This window comes from Agrilus planipennis, unplaced genomic scaffold, assembly GCF_000699045.2.
Source record: "Agrilus planipennis isolate EAB-ADULT unplaced genomic scaffold, Apla_2.0 scaffold35, whole genome shotgun sequence".
NCBI classification, from domain to species: domain Eukaryota; kingdom Metazoa; phylum Arthropoda; class Insecta; order Coleoptera; family Buprestidae; genus Agrilus; species Agrilus planipennis.
The window spans coordinates 1,080,069-1,096,502 of NW_020438957.1; the positions used below are offsets into that span (position 1 = coordinate 1,080,069).

A 16,434-nucleotide genomic window follows, 5' to 3' on the forward strand; every position below is an offset into this window, starting at 1 on the left:
ATTGACTGTGACAGACGAACCCACAGGAACGCGAGTAATCCTGTAAGGGTTTCGTTTTTCATTCGGACGTATGAAACCCTAAAACTGTGGAACCTTTTGGGGAACTTTAGCAAAGAATCCAAATCGATTGGTCGATAATAGGTCTCGTTCTTTGACGTAACAAAATTGAAAAGCTCTTCTACTCCTTTGAATTTCGCTGCTATTATAATAAAAAGTTTATTACATAAGAGTAACCGTCCATTAACAAATACCGTGACCATGAATCTCATTGTTGTTAGAAAGTTACACGTGCTCCGGCTCGTCTTATGCAAGAAGAGACCTTATAAGGCAAAGGGGGTAATGATAATGACCCAGTCTAGAAGTAACAGGTACATACGTGTGTACGTTTTATATACGTACACATAAACACACACACACACACACTAGCATGCGGACATAAGCTAATACCATTAATACCGATGACGTTAAGAAGAGAAAGCAAAAAGAACGGTGTATATGATGTTGTTCTTCTCCGTTCGTTGGTAATATTATTTTATATAATAAAACGAAGAAAACGACGTCATGACCTTGGCCGTAACCTCAAGTTACCTAATTCTTTTATAAATGACGTGGATCAAATGGAAATTTTCTCGATCACACAATAGATACCTAAATCATGACTAACATCTAAAGTGCTCTTTTTTCTATTTTATTTATCGCCGAACAGGAATGTTTATGTTTACAATAACTCTATTACGAAACCATAATTACAATAAAACGGAATTCAATAGTAAAAGGAACGATCAAAACAATGAATGATTTAATTTTATCTGAAAAGAGTAAGTAATACTAACACTTAATGCTACGCAAAATAAAATTATCTTCGAATTCCTAAGAATTATTAAGTATTACTATTCAACGATGCTAACTGTGAGAGAAAGAGGAAGGAACACGATCCACTAACCATCAAATGAAAAACCTACTCGTTAAGGCCTAAAGGCTTTTTTTTAGAAAATAGTAAATAGAATAAAACTGTCAGTGGTGAAATAAATATAATGTATTCATTACTAAAAGCTCTGTAGGCATCCCTTCTGGAGGCGGTGCTGATTCAAAATTGACAGTAAAATAGCTAGATGAGATCACGTAAATTAGATGACAAACAGTTCTACTTATAAATCTATTAAGTTTTGGTATGAATCTTGCTTTGGCATGCATAGGAAGTAAAACAGATTCAACCGTGGCAAGACGGGGCGACGCTCTTGTACAGAACGACGCTTCGTTCGAACGGCCTCGAACAATGCATTAATCACTAAAAGCTCTCCAAGCATCTCTTCTGACGGACCTTGGAGGCGGTGCTGATTCAAAATTGACAGTAAAATAAGTAGATGAGGTCACGTAAATTAGATTACTCCCATCTACTGAGTTTTGAAGTGAAGCTTGATTTGGCATGCCTAGCAGATAAAACCGATTGAACATTGATTCTGATTCTAGAGTGATATCATAATATTTGTAGGGTATTACTAAACTACTACACTTTTGTTTGTTGTGTCTTTCTACTACAGCTAACGGTGCTCTCGAAAAGGCAAAACAATTTTGCGACTAAACACAAAATCGAAAATTGCGACCCCTAATTCAATATAGATATACTACATATATAGGCAGATACATGAAAAGAATATTATGATACTTGATCGATCACTTGAATGATTTACATATATCTTTTCAACTAGACTAATAAATAGTCGTCTTAAAGAAGTTGCAGCATGTCGTGCAGGTATATATTTATAAAATACAACATCTACCCCATTTTAGAATTAAAATCTCAGTTACAGTTGATATATATTACGCAATTACAAATTGTTCACTATAAATACAATATGTAGAAAAAAATCAGTTTCAATATCTGTACTGCCTTACTCCTTCTTACCCTTTGAATATAACCTAACCCAGCCCAATCACAGTACCCTCGGAATGCCAAGATTGAATGCAATCATGCATTTTATGACCTCCAAAAGGCACTCGCAAATTACAGAGGTGCATTTTCGGAAAATCCACTGCAATAATGACTTATTTTCAGATAACTGTGTAATAATATGTTTATATGCATACGTTATGAGTATTCCGTAACCTTTTAAATTTAAAACATCCGTAACATCTGTAAACAGTTTCAGAGTTCTTATAATTGTACATGACCTTCGAACTATTAGGAAGATGTTTTGAAGAAATTTCAAACAGTAAGTAGATACATAAGTAATAAAACATGTGCTCACGTGAAGTTTTAAAAGCTGATGGTGGAATAGTGAACCCTTGCGGATCGGTGACCTCATTAAAAACATTTCATTAACTTGGACTCGCATCTTTTGACATTTTTTGAATTATAAATCGCGGTTACTTTATGCTAATATAATACAACAGAGAAAAATCTATCAACACTAATCCTAATTTCTATTATTAGTAATTTTCGATGAGAATTTCGAGACAATACATAAAACGTACATATATTAGCTAAACTTTTTATGTAAAGGAATTCTGATTTGTTATAACCTATCTGGGTTATATTATGAGAGATGTGTACCCGTCTTTACTTGTTAGAAAATTAAGGTAGGTATTTCGCAACCTAATTGTAACAAAATTTTAAGAACATAAAATCGTATCAGTACCTGCAGACTAAAGAGAACTATCTGTTTAGGTGTAAGAATTTTATGTAATAATCCAGTAGAATATTAACTGTCTTCTGTACAAATTGCTTCCAAAGACATACAAAAAACTGCCTGGTTTGTCACCTGGTAGCTACTATAAATCTCACTACCATTTTATATGTATACCTACTGTATCATTGCCTAATCGGGATTGTTATTTTCCAAGTTTTTTCGTCGATATAGCCTTAAAAAGGTATCCTATCAGCACACGGTCTCAGATGAACAGGTTCTGTTGGGTGGATGAGTAAGTATCGTTTCTCACAGGCGCGTATGAAGCGCGCAGAGGCAGATAAAGCTTTTCACACGTATGCGTTTTATCGGTGCGGGATTTGAAACGCAAGCCGACAGGACGAGCTATTGGTTTTGCAAGTATTTTCACTTGAAACATTCATCCTGTACGCACAAAAGACGCGTTCCCGTTATTCTTTTTGGTTTGTCTTTAGTCTTAGCAAAAGGATGACTGATTACATATAAACATGACCTTCGGTACTTAGACGTTTAGTTTGGAAATGCAATTGAAATTGAATATTATAAAGAAATGGTGATATAAGTAACGCAGTGAGACTTTCTTCGGTTGCTGGTCAAAACTGAGTTAACCAAATGCAACCAAACGCATTTGCACCTGTTTCGCGTGCAAAGAATGCCGAACAAAATGTATGTATTCAACGCTGTTTTTCAAACTGGACGGGGTTGCAATACCATACCAACGCTAATGAGACAAATATTAAGTAGATATTGATTGCAATAAAACCCTGTGGGTACCAAATATGGACTAATGACGAGCCAAGAGACGCATTGGCAGGTTGTTGCTTTTTTTTTCATAAAACGTTCGCTCGTAATACCAAAGAGGAACAACCTTCTGCTGTATGTTGCATCTACATTTCAGCGTAAATTTTAAAAGAAATGTTTGAGATTGCTGTCTTTTCCTTTTTGTTAAATTGATACATTCGAAACCAGTTTCAGTGATCTTTTTTCTTAATACTTGTCAAACAGAATTAATTTATGTGCATTACGTATTCAAAAAAACAACTTATCTATTGTATCGAATAATAACTTCCAAACAACATGTAATGATTGATTGTATTCTAAACTTATAATGGGAAATAATATAAAGGGAACCCACTTAAAACATTCGTGTATCTGCTACAACTCTTTTTCAAAGTAGATATTTGACACAGTAATTAACTTCTAAAGTATGGCTAGTAATAATCCGAAAAAAATTCCCCGAGAAAGAAAACCGAAAAAACAAGGCCCGGAAAAAAGCCTCCAGAAAAAAAAACCCCCAAGAAAGAACTCCCCTTCGGAAAAAATTAATACCCTTTAGAAAATTAGTTTCTATCGTACTGGTATATCATCATCATAAAGTCTTAACCCACTCTATCTAGTTCCTTAAAGATGATCCTTTACGAATAGTTGAGTAATTCTGTCGAAGTCATCAGACCCGAATCGCATTGGATGTCTTCAGCACTCTACCTGCTGCTTGAAAAAAGGATTTAATGAATTACTACAAACAGCGTGATAAACGCCATCTCTAAATTATAGCTACATTTTATGGAAATCAAAAATGTTCGATAAGGTCCGTAAAGATATCGAATCATCGAACTAAATCCACGGCGGAAGTACGTGCCTACCACGTGACCAAATGGAGCAAAAAGTCCACACAAGTCGATAATCCTTAAGGACCTTGTTGACATTTTTAAATTCCATAAAATACAGCAATATTCTACAGATGGCGTTTACCACGCTGTTTGTAGTAATTCATGATGATAAATGATAAAACAACGTACTATAGTTAATGATTCTAATAATCTCGCCATCAGGATCTAGGTCTGAGCATTCATCTCCGAACAAAACAATAGCTTTTGTAATGGACGACTTAGATCATGATTGTCAAGCGTTTCATTTTCGATTGTAGGTGTATACCTTATATACTATATGGGCATTATCTGGAATTCGTGTTTTTTTTGCATCAATGCCTCTAAGGTTGAACGAATTTTTATACAAGAGAGATAGAGAGGAAACAGCCAACCGGGTTGCAAAGAACCAATGATTTCTGCCGCTCCACGAGCAGCGAACGATCGCGGATAATTACAGATTTGGTATGAAAAAAATTAGCATTGTTCTTTTCAAGGCCAGAAACGCGGCAGCATCAACCATCGCGCGGTGATTGTACAACAAAAGTCTACGAACCTTTACGTCATGCGTTCAACCGTTGGTCAAGAACCTCAACTTTAAACTAAACTTATTATCTTTCTCTTAAATCGAAAGGTATTAGTGTACACGGTGTCTAGAAACAATACAACCCAACGTGTGAACTATTTGAAAAGTAGTTTTCTTAGAATCTATTTGGAAAGCAGCAAAGGTCTTATATTAACGAATTAACGATTGCACAAAGCTTCTAAAAATGACTTCACAGGCAATTTTGCCAAACGCTGGTTGGAAGTATTAAGGCCGGTTATCCACTAAACCGATCAGACTTAAATCAGAACGGCGACAATTGGGCGATGAAAATCGGACGCGTATAAATAAGTGTAGTAATATCTACCATCACAACCGAACGGCATGGCCTAGAGGTTTTAGACCATTGCTTAGCATTCGGGAGGACGCCGGTTCGATTCCGGGTCCGTCTGCCTTGGTCCAAGTTTTCTGTGGTTTCCTTGGATCACTTAGACAAATGCTGGGACAGTAATATCGGACAGATAATCTTTCATTCACTTCTGTCTTCATTTCGTCCGTCTCATATTTTTCACCGGAACCACCACCCACCCATTCCCACGATTCCTGAAAGAAGGCTGAAGAGGGCCTTCCGCCTTACCTTCCGGCGTAGTCCGGAGGAACTGCCCGCCCACCAACATTAGTGACTAATGGGAATGAAACACCCAAAAGTTTTTTTTTTCCTACTATCACGATGCAGTCTTATACGACACGCACGACGACATAATCAGCTTTTACTATGGTCCTTTCAAGACGCTGCAAACATGATGAAGGTCGGATTGGTTACTCCTTTGGCTATGTCTTTATCCTTTTCTCAATTATGTAACTCAGTTGCCAGGCAATAAAATTTTCGGTTGAGATAAGCAAAAAATTAAGTTTGTTAAAAAAATTAGAAATTCAAAATCCCTTTATTCGAACGAAAATGCTACAAGGTACTAACAGTGTGAAGTCCTATGTCTTTAGCCAGTTTCCAAAATTTCTAATTTACATTTACCTCACGTTTAGTTTAGTTTCTACTCACCTCTGAAAAGAGATGGTTTTATAAAAACATATTTCCTGATGAAATCTTTTGAAAACTTCTCGTATGTTTCAAAAAATAAAAAGTGTTATCAGCATTCACAACGAACAGATTTAATTAATTCTAAGTAGCTTAAGTAGAAGTATCAAAAATTCACATCGAATTACAAATAGCACGAGACCGCTTCTCTGACCGGTCACCATTTATATGTACATTAACTACCTTATACAGTAATAATTTACACACAGAACAAATAGAATAATTCATGCAGAGGCATGCCTTAGTTTCTTACTACCATTGTCTTCCTTTTAATTTCAGATTATCACAGAATAATTTGTGCACAGTTTAATTTTAAATTCATCGCTCAAAATTAATTAACTGAAAAAAAATTTTTTTTTATTTTTCATCAGTAATACAATCATCATGTACATATTAGGAAGTTAATATATTGCTTCAATGTTCATTTCCTTCCCTAATCCCAAAATCAAAGATGTGATGGAGAAAATGATTTTTTAACACCGGTGTTTAATGTTAAAAATATAGTTATATTAGTGATCTACCTGTCAATACACAGAAATCTAGATAATTTGCTACTACCTAATTGATATTATTCGATATATCAATTTTTGCAAATTGAATTTCGCCTAATAACAGGTTTAATTGTGCATAGCTTTCTCTACCATTCAGAAAATATTGTTTTAACCGTTACTTTTCGATTCGAAGTGAGCATCGAATTTAAAAATAAAAATTTGTTTTGCTAAACGAATGAATTATGTATCAACCACAGTATTGTTCCCAAAATTTAATTACATGACATTAAAATTCTGTCAGCTTTGTTCGAGAATGTTCATCTTCACCTTTCAGAATACATTTAAACTGAACTAGCTTCTCAAATTCATATTAGGTATAGTTTCGAAATGAGCCCTGTACTTCCCTGTTCTCAAAATATTATGAAACTGTTCCTCGACTGAGTTACTTAGATATGTCAAAAAGTCCAAATTCGTGTAACGTTTACGCTCGAACTCAGATATATATTCAACTTTTCTCACATCTGTTGAATCTTTTTTTCTCCATTGCAAAAGTCTATGAGTGTAACGCTGTAAAATAACAAAAAAAGGTGCAAAAAATGTCCTCTAAACAACCGAGCGTCAAGATACATTGACCCAGGCATCTAAATTGCCAACATTCGAATGCTAATTGGACCTTGAAACTATCATTAGAAGCATGTTTGATAAACAAATCCGTTTTAAAGCTGGATACTGAAATGGACTCCCAATTAATATTATATGTACTCATTTCAAAAGAATATATGAGAATGTGCATATACATTATCTTTTTGTCTTTTCAAAATGCGGACGGCATCAATCAAATGCAAATGCATTGAACGTAAAAACCATGTATTAAACAATCAGTATGTTAGCAAGTTTTTAGGAACATTTTTTAATACCTAACGTATGAATTAAAATATTGCAGAAAAATAATTGTAGATAATATTTGATTATTTTATAGTTTACCAAAACAAGTTTTCAATCATCTTGGTTACTCCTAACGGACAGAAAAACAAATAATTTAAATAAATCCATATTAACTCTGAATTTTTAGATACAGGGACACTTAATTCGATGTTCCAATAAGTGTACACAAAATAAGACGCAAAAATTTTATAAATAATTCATAACATTTCGGTATTTTTCGAAAACCGCAACAAAACCTTATAAATATTTATTATTTTCACCGTTTCCACCAAATATAATATCGAATTAGAGACATGTGTCACCATCTATTGTATATGAAATGTTAGACAAGGCCCGTACTAAGGTATCCGCTTGTCCAACTGAATCTGTAACGCAACTCATACACGTAAAATGTAGGTAAACCAAGACTAAAGCGTGCTGATAAGAACAAACAAGATTGAAATCGCGATCTACGTTGGATACTTTCGATAAATTATTAATTAAAGAAGATACCTTACTAAGGCCGCCGTGCCTATCATATTTACCATAACAAACCTTGTAGTGGTAAATTGGGGTAAATAAATTTATTATTAAAAGAATATTGACACCTTATCACATTAACATAAATTTCGTACGATAATAAAAGCCATTAGTTACAGGTAGGTACCACTCAAAACGATGTTAACCATTTTATAAAACAAATACAAAACAATGACCTTTAAAAAAAATCGTCTGTATAAGAGTAATCAATTTTGTGGACGGTCACATCTTAAATTTGAATAAAATGTTTGTCCATACATTATTATTTCAAAAAATAAAAGAGTATCACTTGACTCTCGGCACTTGACGTTGTTGAAAAAAGATTCCATTTAACAAATTGACAGAGAGAGAGGAGGAAAACAATATTTGCAAAGTGTCCATTATGTAAACAACAAATCAAACAATCACGTCGCCGTAGCAAAAGAAATAGCAAATGATCTATTCCGTGACTAATAGTCAAGTTCAACGTCCCACCTTGAATTTTTGACCGAGCTCACTGCTCATGTAATACATTCAAGCATATACATGTACATGCATGTGATAGAATGGCGAACAATAACTAATCTGCACACCGTACCGTGCAAAACTAGTTATAAAAATGTTCGTGTCTTTTACAGGCAAGATGTCCGGTTAAAAAAAATGACAACGAATAATAGAGAAACGCGACCTCTTGAAAGATACAAATTATTTTTTTAATGGAAATAATCATTCAAAAGTTTCTTGGAAACAAAAAGTTGCATTTAAACTACGTAGTATATGTTATTTAATTGGACAAAGCGTACGCAACGTTTTGGTCCTTCGAGCCGGATACGCATCTAACTATCTCCAACCTTCCAACAAAAACAAAAAGTTTTTCCTTGTCTACATTTATTCAGTTACTTCTCGATTTATACGATATATTATATCTAAGTCTGATGTTGATGTTAATAAAATCTGTCAAGAATTTTTTCTTACTTGCCCAAGGTTTATTTAAGATTATTGTAATGTTAATATCGTGAGAAAATATAACAGATCACTATTACAGAAATATAATGAAACAAAATAACTTTGATGCAAATACATATAGAAACTTATATAAAATACTTTTACATAAGTATAATTTAATTAAAAAATCAAATCTTTCTATAAATCGTCATTCCAGAATTTAACTTTTAATTTTAATTTACAAGTAACTATAACGCCTTATTTGACTCAACATTAGATAATGTGGACAAACCAACTAGTGAAATATAGACACGACTCAGGATAGCATTAACATAATTGCCTGCAATTATTGAGCAAATTGCTCTGAATGTATCTTCAACTTAAAAGTATATTATTTTAAATAATTATCCGTTTCCTTTTGCATACTCATATATTTCTACGGGATTTTTTACTGTTACATCACTCCAGTCGGTCTCACCTCGAACAAAATTGCTTTTCTACATAAAATCGCGTAATAATTATCGCAATATAGATTCCTTCCCACACAGATATTTAACAATTTAAATAAACCTGAAGGACCTACATCTTCCTAATTGCCTTTTTTCTTTCTCTTTTCAGATCGCAACAAAGACAGTAAAGATGACAAGAAATCAAAACCCACTTCTTCACCTGAGGACGATAAGCCATCCCCTAGAAAAGAAACCTTACCTCCTAGGAGGTTCACGTCGTCAATTCTTGGTGGAGATATACCATATGGAAGCAGAGGCCACGTCCTCACACGTGCCGAAAGAAAAGAATATCCTCCAATCATCCCACCAGACAAACTAATCCTGCCTCTTACTAAGAAACCACCCGAACAAATTCCGCAACCCCAAAACCTAGCACCCGTAAGATGCTCCGTAATTCAACGCACCCCAAAAGCAACAAAACGAGAAGAAGATAAAGACACAAGACTGCAATCGAACATCGCCATCCAAGAACCCGAACAAGAACAACCCATCGACTACCACATTCCAAAAAGGAAAGGTGAAACTGAAGACGAAGATGAGGAAAGAAAAACACGAGAACAACGACGAAGTCGATGCTCTAAGGTCAGTAGACCTCTGATATCGGTGAGGGCAATAGTTGGGAAATTACCGACAACCATGTCAGCTGCCGCAGGTCACGGCAGGGGTAACAACGGTGCCCAAGGCGCTAATGGGCAAACATCGGGTAACTCTTCTGGAGGTAGTGGATCTATCAATTTTGGAAGTACATCATCTGGTGGAAGCGGAGGGGGTTCGTTAGGCAGTGGTACGGGCAATGGAGGAATGAATCCTGGCAGGGACGGCAGGCAAAATTACGGTCCAAGTAGTCCACCTACCGGAAGCCTCCCGCCTTTTTATGAATCTCTCAAAGGGGGTAATAGCGGTTCGAATAATTACAATGCCGGTGGAAATTTTTCAAACAACAACTACAACCAAATGAATTTGGGGAATATGGACTGCGACACCGGACAAGACGTCGAAAATATAAACGGAAATAACTCTAACGCACCTAAACAGTATTCTCTGTTACAAAATGCTTCTTATGGACTCGTTATGAAAGACGAAACAGACCTAGATGGATACGAAAACAAAATCGACCCAATGAACAATCTACTTCCTGCCTCTTACTCAGTTTACGAAGACTCGATGATGGTGGACATGGTAACAGGAGCGGTGGTCGATCCATTACAATTCACAGCCACCTTGACCTTCTCCAGTTCCGCTGAGCATGCCCTCCTCGAAAGTCTTTCAGATGCAACAGATCTTTCGTCATTCCTCCAAAGATTACCGAACGAGGACAATGATAACGACGAAATAATCGGAAACGAAATGCACTCCCCTTCAATAACCCCCGATTCCAATCACCTCCAATCGGTCGACCAAAACATCGACTCATTCTCAGATCAAATCCTGAGTAGAAATTACGAAGGAAGTAGTCAAAGGGGCGGTGGTTACCAACCTCATCAGTATTCGAAAATTTACCCCGAATCCCTCCCTTCATATCAGTCTTCCGTGAGCAATGACGTACAAATGCAAATGCAACAACAGATGCTATCGCCGGGACTCTCGTTCAACGGTAACGGGATAGAATTAGATTCGCCCAGTGCAATATCGTTACCATCGCCGGGAGCTGCCAGTTGTTCCCTGGATGGAACGAGCCAAAACGAACGAAATTCACTCAGTCCTGCTAGTGTAAGTAGTCGGCGAGAGTCAACGAGTAGTGATACGCCTAATTTGCAAGGAAGAGTTAGTCTTCTGCAGCAACGGGTTAGTGTCAATTTTTTTGATTATTACTAAGTACTTTTTAATGAATTAATAAAAACGGGATTCCAAAAATCGATACTACGACTGTCATCTAATCGTATAAATAATAATAATAATTACACTTTACCATTCGTTAACTTTGACAAAAATACATTTTAAAACTGACATGCTCACGCTTTACATATGTATCTAACCAAAAAATGAAAACAATAAGAATTTTAATCTACATGTGGCAGAATAGTGACAGTTGTAGTATCAAAGTCAATTTTTAGACAATCCTTTTTAAAAAATTAAACATCAGGACTTCTATTAGTTGAGACACATGGACTTTTGCATAGTACACATTTCATTCGATACATATTGAAATACAGGGTGTCACATCGTCGTTGCAACTCTAATATCGTAATATAATTGTTTGTTTATTAGTTGTTCTAGGCATGCGTTGTTTATTTTGGAATCCTCTGATTGGTTCTTCAAACCATTGCACTTGTCACCTTTTAATTGTGGCAATAAAATTTTTCAGCAATGCCCGCATGTATCGACAGCTGCCGAAAAATTAACGAAATTGTTATTACAGTTGGGACTGCCGGCAGAAGTGCAACTTGAATTCGTGAACGGTGGCCACGGGATCAAAAACCCTTTGGCCGCAAATCAGGATACTCTGAGAGCGCGAACTGACGACAAAGTCAAAGTTGCCTCTATCACAAACGAGGACGGTTCGTCCAGTTTTTGTTGTAGAGTGTGCAATAAGACCTTCACTTTACAACGACTATTAAACAGACACATGAAATGCCACTCTGACATCAAGAGATACCTTTGTACTTTTTGTGGCAAAGGATTCAACGACACCTTCGATCTCAAACGACATACAAGAACGCATACAGGTTTGTATTTCATATACAGCGGAATTCGTTTATTATGACTCCGCCTATATTTACCAACCGCTTAATATGAAGTAATTGCAGTGTTTTCATATTAAATTCTATATACGAAAGTTTGGATGTAATGACTCCGTTTAAAATGACATATCGTTTATTATATCTGATTCTCAAGAAATCATATCCGGATATAGTGACCCAAATGATTAATAATAAGATTTTCGCTCATTTTTCTGACCCTTTTTATTTATATTGATATTACAATTCATCGTTCTTTTTCTTTTTCTGTTAATAAATATATTCGATTTGTAGTTTTTCTCCCTATTAAACTAAATAACTAACCAAAATAGAAAGTTGTTTATTTTCTAAGACTATGCTTTGTATGACGCCCGCTTAGTACGACGTGTTTGTCATTTCCCTTCGATGTCATTATAGGCGGATTCTACTGTACGTACCAAAATCATAGTCATAAAAACTTAAATAATTGAACCCTTGCAGACTCGTTGCTTTTAGTTAATTTATGGTGTCCTAGGAAAGCGGTGCCATGACAGAGCAGCCATTACAAAACATTATCCATGCTTTTTTAACCCCCGGCACAAAAAAGGGGTATTCAAAATTTAACGTGTATATCTGTGTATTTGTCTGTGACATCGTAGCTTCTAAATGAAATAACCCATTTTGATTAATTTTTTTGTTTGAAAAGTGACTTTGATTGATTGCTTTTAGCTATGATTTTTTACAATCAAACAAGTTTAAACATTACAAACAATGAATAAACTATATTTCAACACAAGTTCATTTAATTGGGGATTATTAATAAATTACATCACACGTTAAGGGGGGGGGTCAAAGAAATGTAAATTTGTGTGTGAAGGAACAGTAGGGGGAGTCAAATGCTTAGTGACGTCACATGTCAATATTTCTGTACATTTCTTATTAGATAATTTATAGCGGCGGTTATTTAAATTCAATATTCCGAAAATGTAATTAGCCTCTGAAATATTATAGATTTGGGATCATGATACGAATAACTTAAATCTAAATATCTGGTCCCTACTAAATAAAAATACCGCTAAAAAGCGTTCCCTTAGTTTACATCTGTGTCCACCGCTATAACGGCCGTAATAACCTTATATAACGGCCACTCCATTACGCTATCCTAGGAAACCATAACTTTATAAACCAAAGATCAACAAAAACTGCCACCTTTTTACCAGTTTTTTTAGCAAAGAAAGAGTATTTTTATTTCCCTAATTACCTACATATTTATCTATTATTCTTATATGTCCTATAAATTCTCGCTTGTGACACATTTTCGAGACGACATAAGTGCATAATTTGTTTTAATTTGCAGGAGTGCGACCGTACAAATGCAATCTTTGCGAAAAATCGTTCACACAAAGATGCTCATTAGAATCACATTGCCTGAAAGTTCACGGAGTCCAGCATCAGTACGCGTACAAAGAAAGGAGGGCAAAAATGTACGTTTGCGAAGAATGCGGTCACACAACAAACGAACCCGAAATCCACTACCTGCACCTTAAAGAGAAACACCCCTACAGTCCGGCCCTTTTAAAATTCTACGACAAACGTCACTTTAAGTTCACAAATTCGAATTTTGCGAACATGCTGTTACAAGTGCGCACGTGAACTGGGCCGGCGTTGTTTTCAGATAAGTCCTTTCCATTTAAACGTATTACTGTACTGTCCACGTCCAGTGACATTACTCAGTGAAAATAGTCAATTATTTTACACCAACAAGGTTTATGTTGAGTGTAATCTTTACTTGAAAAATTCGGACGTTGTTGTTTAAATTCAAAGTTTCTTTTCCATCTTCTCCAACAAGCTAGCGTATTTACTAAAGAAGGCTTAGTTGGTCGAATTCCACATTGTGACGACACAACTATTTCGACCAACCGAAATTTTGCATTACTAAGCTAAGTACCTTTAGTAAAATCGACTAGATAGTCTGCTGAACACTACCAATGATATATTTGATGAGTATATTGAGCTAGTCAAATGACTTATAAAGTAAAAGAAAACTTAGTTTACAATTTTCTAAAAAGAAGTACATACGTCGTTGCGTTGATTGGCTTTGATATATTCCTCAATAAATCATTACAAAAGTGTTTAACGACGATTTTTCTTCTGTGATACTAAGAACTGAAATGAAGTACCTTTTTTGCATCACGTCTTGTAGGCAGCAATATTATTAAAAGCAAATAACAAGCAATACTGTAGCCTGCGTTCGTTGTTCGCTGCAAGGATCACAATAATACATAAGAGCTAAGATGACAACACTGCAAATTTTTGGTACCCGAAACGAGGGGTATCAAAGAAAAACCGAAAAATCGTGATCCATATATTTTTTTAAAAAAGAACGGCTCAGCTACCACAAAAACGGCAGTGTATCATTTTGATCGGGTTTTTTGTGCAATCAGGTGTTAGGTTTTATGGGGTAATAAATAAGTGTACGTAGAGTATTTGGTAAACGACAGTGCTTTTTGCGGAACGATGTTAGAATTTAGAAAGACGAAAAAATGACTTGAAAACTTGATTAGTACAAATTACTATTTATAAAATAATCATCGAAATGACGAGGAAAATGATTAACATTCTGAAGGGAAACTAAATATTATAAGAGCAGATATTTATAAAAGTTTTTCTAGACTTTAATAGGTTCCAAAACCAATTCTGGTGCTTCATAGTTTCTAAAGTAAATCTATGGTGCTACAGAATTAAATTGTTTTATCTTTTAATGTTTATTAAACTCATGAGTGTAGGTTTCGACTTTACTAGTGATTATAATGTACTTAAACAATCTTCTAGAGAATGTACACTCTACTGCATTTTAATATTATTATTATTATTATTATTATTGTATAGAAGCACGGACTAGAAGGCTGACCTAGAGCAGTCAAGTCGTCCAGGACTAACCGGCGGGGCGCAGCGCGCCGTGTGCGTGTCCTACCTTCACCAACCATTATAAATGGCTCGAGACGTCGCACCCGCTTATCAGAATGACGGCCGTCCGTCAAAGCCCTTTCAAAATACGTCTGCAAGTTTTTTTTTCGAAATTAGGCGGCCGATAAAATTTTGATAAGAGATGCAAAACGACAGAACACGCTTGATAACGAAATATACTTGTAAGAGCATGCCAAAGCCCCACAAAGATCAATAATTAGCAAATAAAATGCTCAAAAACTCCCGTCTCCAGAAGGGAGGAAAACTAAAACAGTTATTCACTGTTTTTGCCAAAATAGCTGACCAAACAGCAAACTGTAAATAGTTGAACAAAATAAAATTTCAACTAACGGACCGTCTATTAAAAACGTCACTTAGATTTTCACTTGTTTGGACCCCCCGAATATTACGTCACAAAAGCTTACCGCCCTCCTAGAAATGATTTTTGTGATGAAAAGTAGCAGTGAGGTTGAATTTCTATTGTAAAAAGAGCTGTGTGAAGTAAAGAAAAAAATCAAAATAAAATTGATGAACTACAAACGTCACATTTCCTTAGATCCCTCTCTCCCCGTGTCATATCTCGTCACGCCAAGCAATACCCCTCTTTTGCGTAAATTTGCTGACGTATTTTATGAACAAACCCTAAATCGATGTATAAATTTTCATTCTTTTCTAGCATTTATTCGCATACTTTCCGTAAATGTGGAAATCGATCCTAAACGTTGGCAGTTTCTCTTCAATGTGTATTTTGNGAAAGAGGTAATTGACGTTTTATTTCTGCCTTTTATTTTATTTTCACATTATTTTTAATATTTATGATTATGAAAAGTGCTTCTTTAGACAATGTTAACCAGATGAAAATACAATATTCTCCGAACTCTAAAATGAGCTGAAAGGCGCATTATTAGGTAATTTCTTTAAATAAAAAATACTACTTCTACTTGGAACTTTATTGTGAATTTAAGAAAGGCAGATACTATTTTCCCTTACAAATAATTTTGAAGTGTAATTTTAAAAGTGTAGACACAATTTACAATTATTATAAATAATATAGGTACCAAATGGAACCAATGTAGCAAGTTAAAGTACAAAAACACTTATTAAATTCAACGTGATAATTAAAAAAGGATAACTCAATGTAAAAATACCGATAATTTTGCTGTTTAAATAATAAAATCGTACATTACAAAATTATTGCGTCATATTGGCACCTACCATAGCTTAGCATAAACTACTAAGTAAAGTACTTGTAATGTAAAAACTGCAGCAACGAATTCTTACCTTTCAGACAGTTATGGTATAATTTTCGTCAACACTATTATAATAACTTGTAAAACAATATAATATGAATAACTACCCATACCATTAATCAGAAGTACCTATCAGATTCACCAACAAAATAAAACCACAATTTATACAGCTGCTATTTATTTAAAATTTCAAAGTTGGTAAGAATAAACTGTATTTGTCAAA

At 35.1% G+C, this 16,434-nt stretch overlaps 1 protein-coding gene across 3 annotated transcripts in view; it reads left to right on the forward strand.

Annotated features, from left to right (window-relative positions):
• LOC108744852 (transcriptional regulator ovo) overlaps positions 1-14,874 on the forward strand; it is a 29,587-nt gene extending 14,713 nt beyond the window's left edge. Inside the window, exons 2-4 of one of the 3 annotated variants that reach the window (XM_018480807.2) lie at positions 9,447-11,047; positions 11,643-12,003; positions 13,352-14,874. In XM_018480807.2, the coding sequence (XP_018336309.1) occupies positions 9,447-11,047; positions 11,643-12,003; positions 13,352-13,647 (2,258 nt within the window). In that variant the 3' untranslated portion in view covers positions 13,648-14,874. Of the gene's footprint in view, positions 1-9,446; positions 11,123-11,642; positions 12,004-13,351 lie in introns of all 3 variants that reach the window. The other 2 variants (XM_018480806.2, XM_018480808.2) reach the window with 2 other exon arrangements.
• The last annotated feature ends 1,560 nt before the right edge of the window (positions 14,875-16,434 follow it).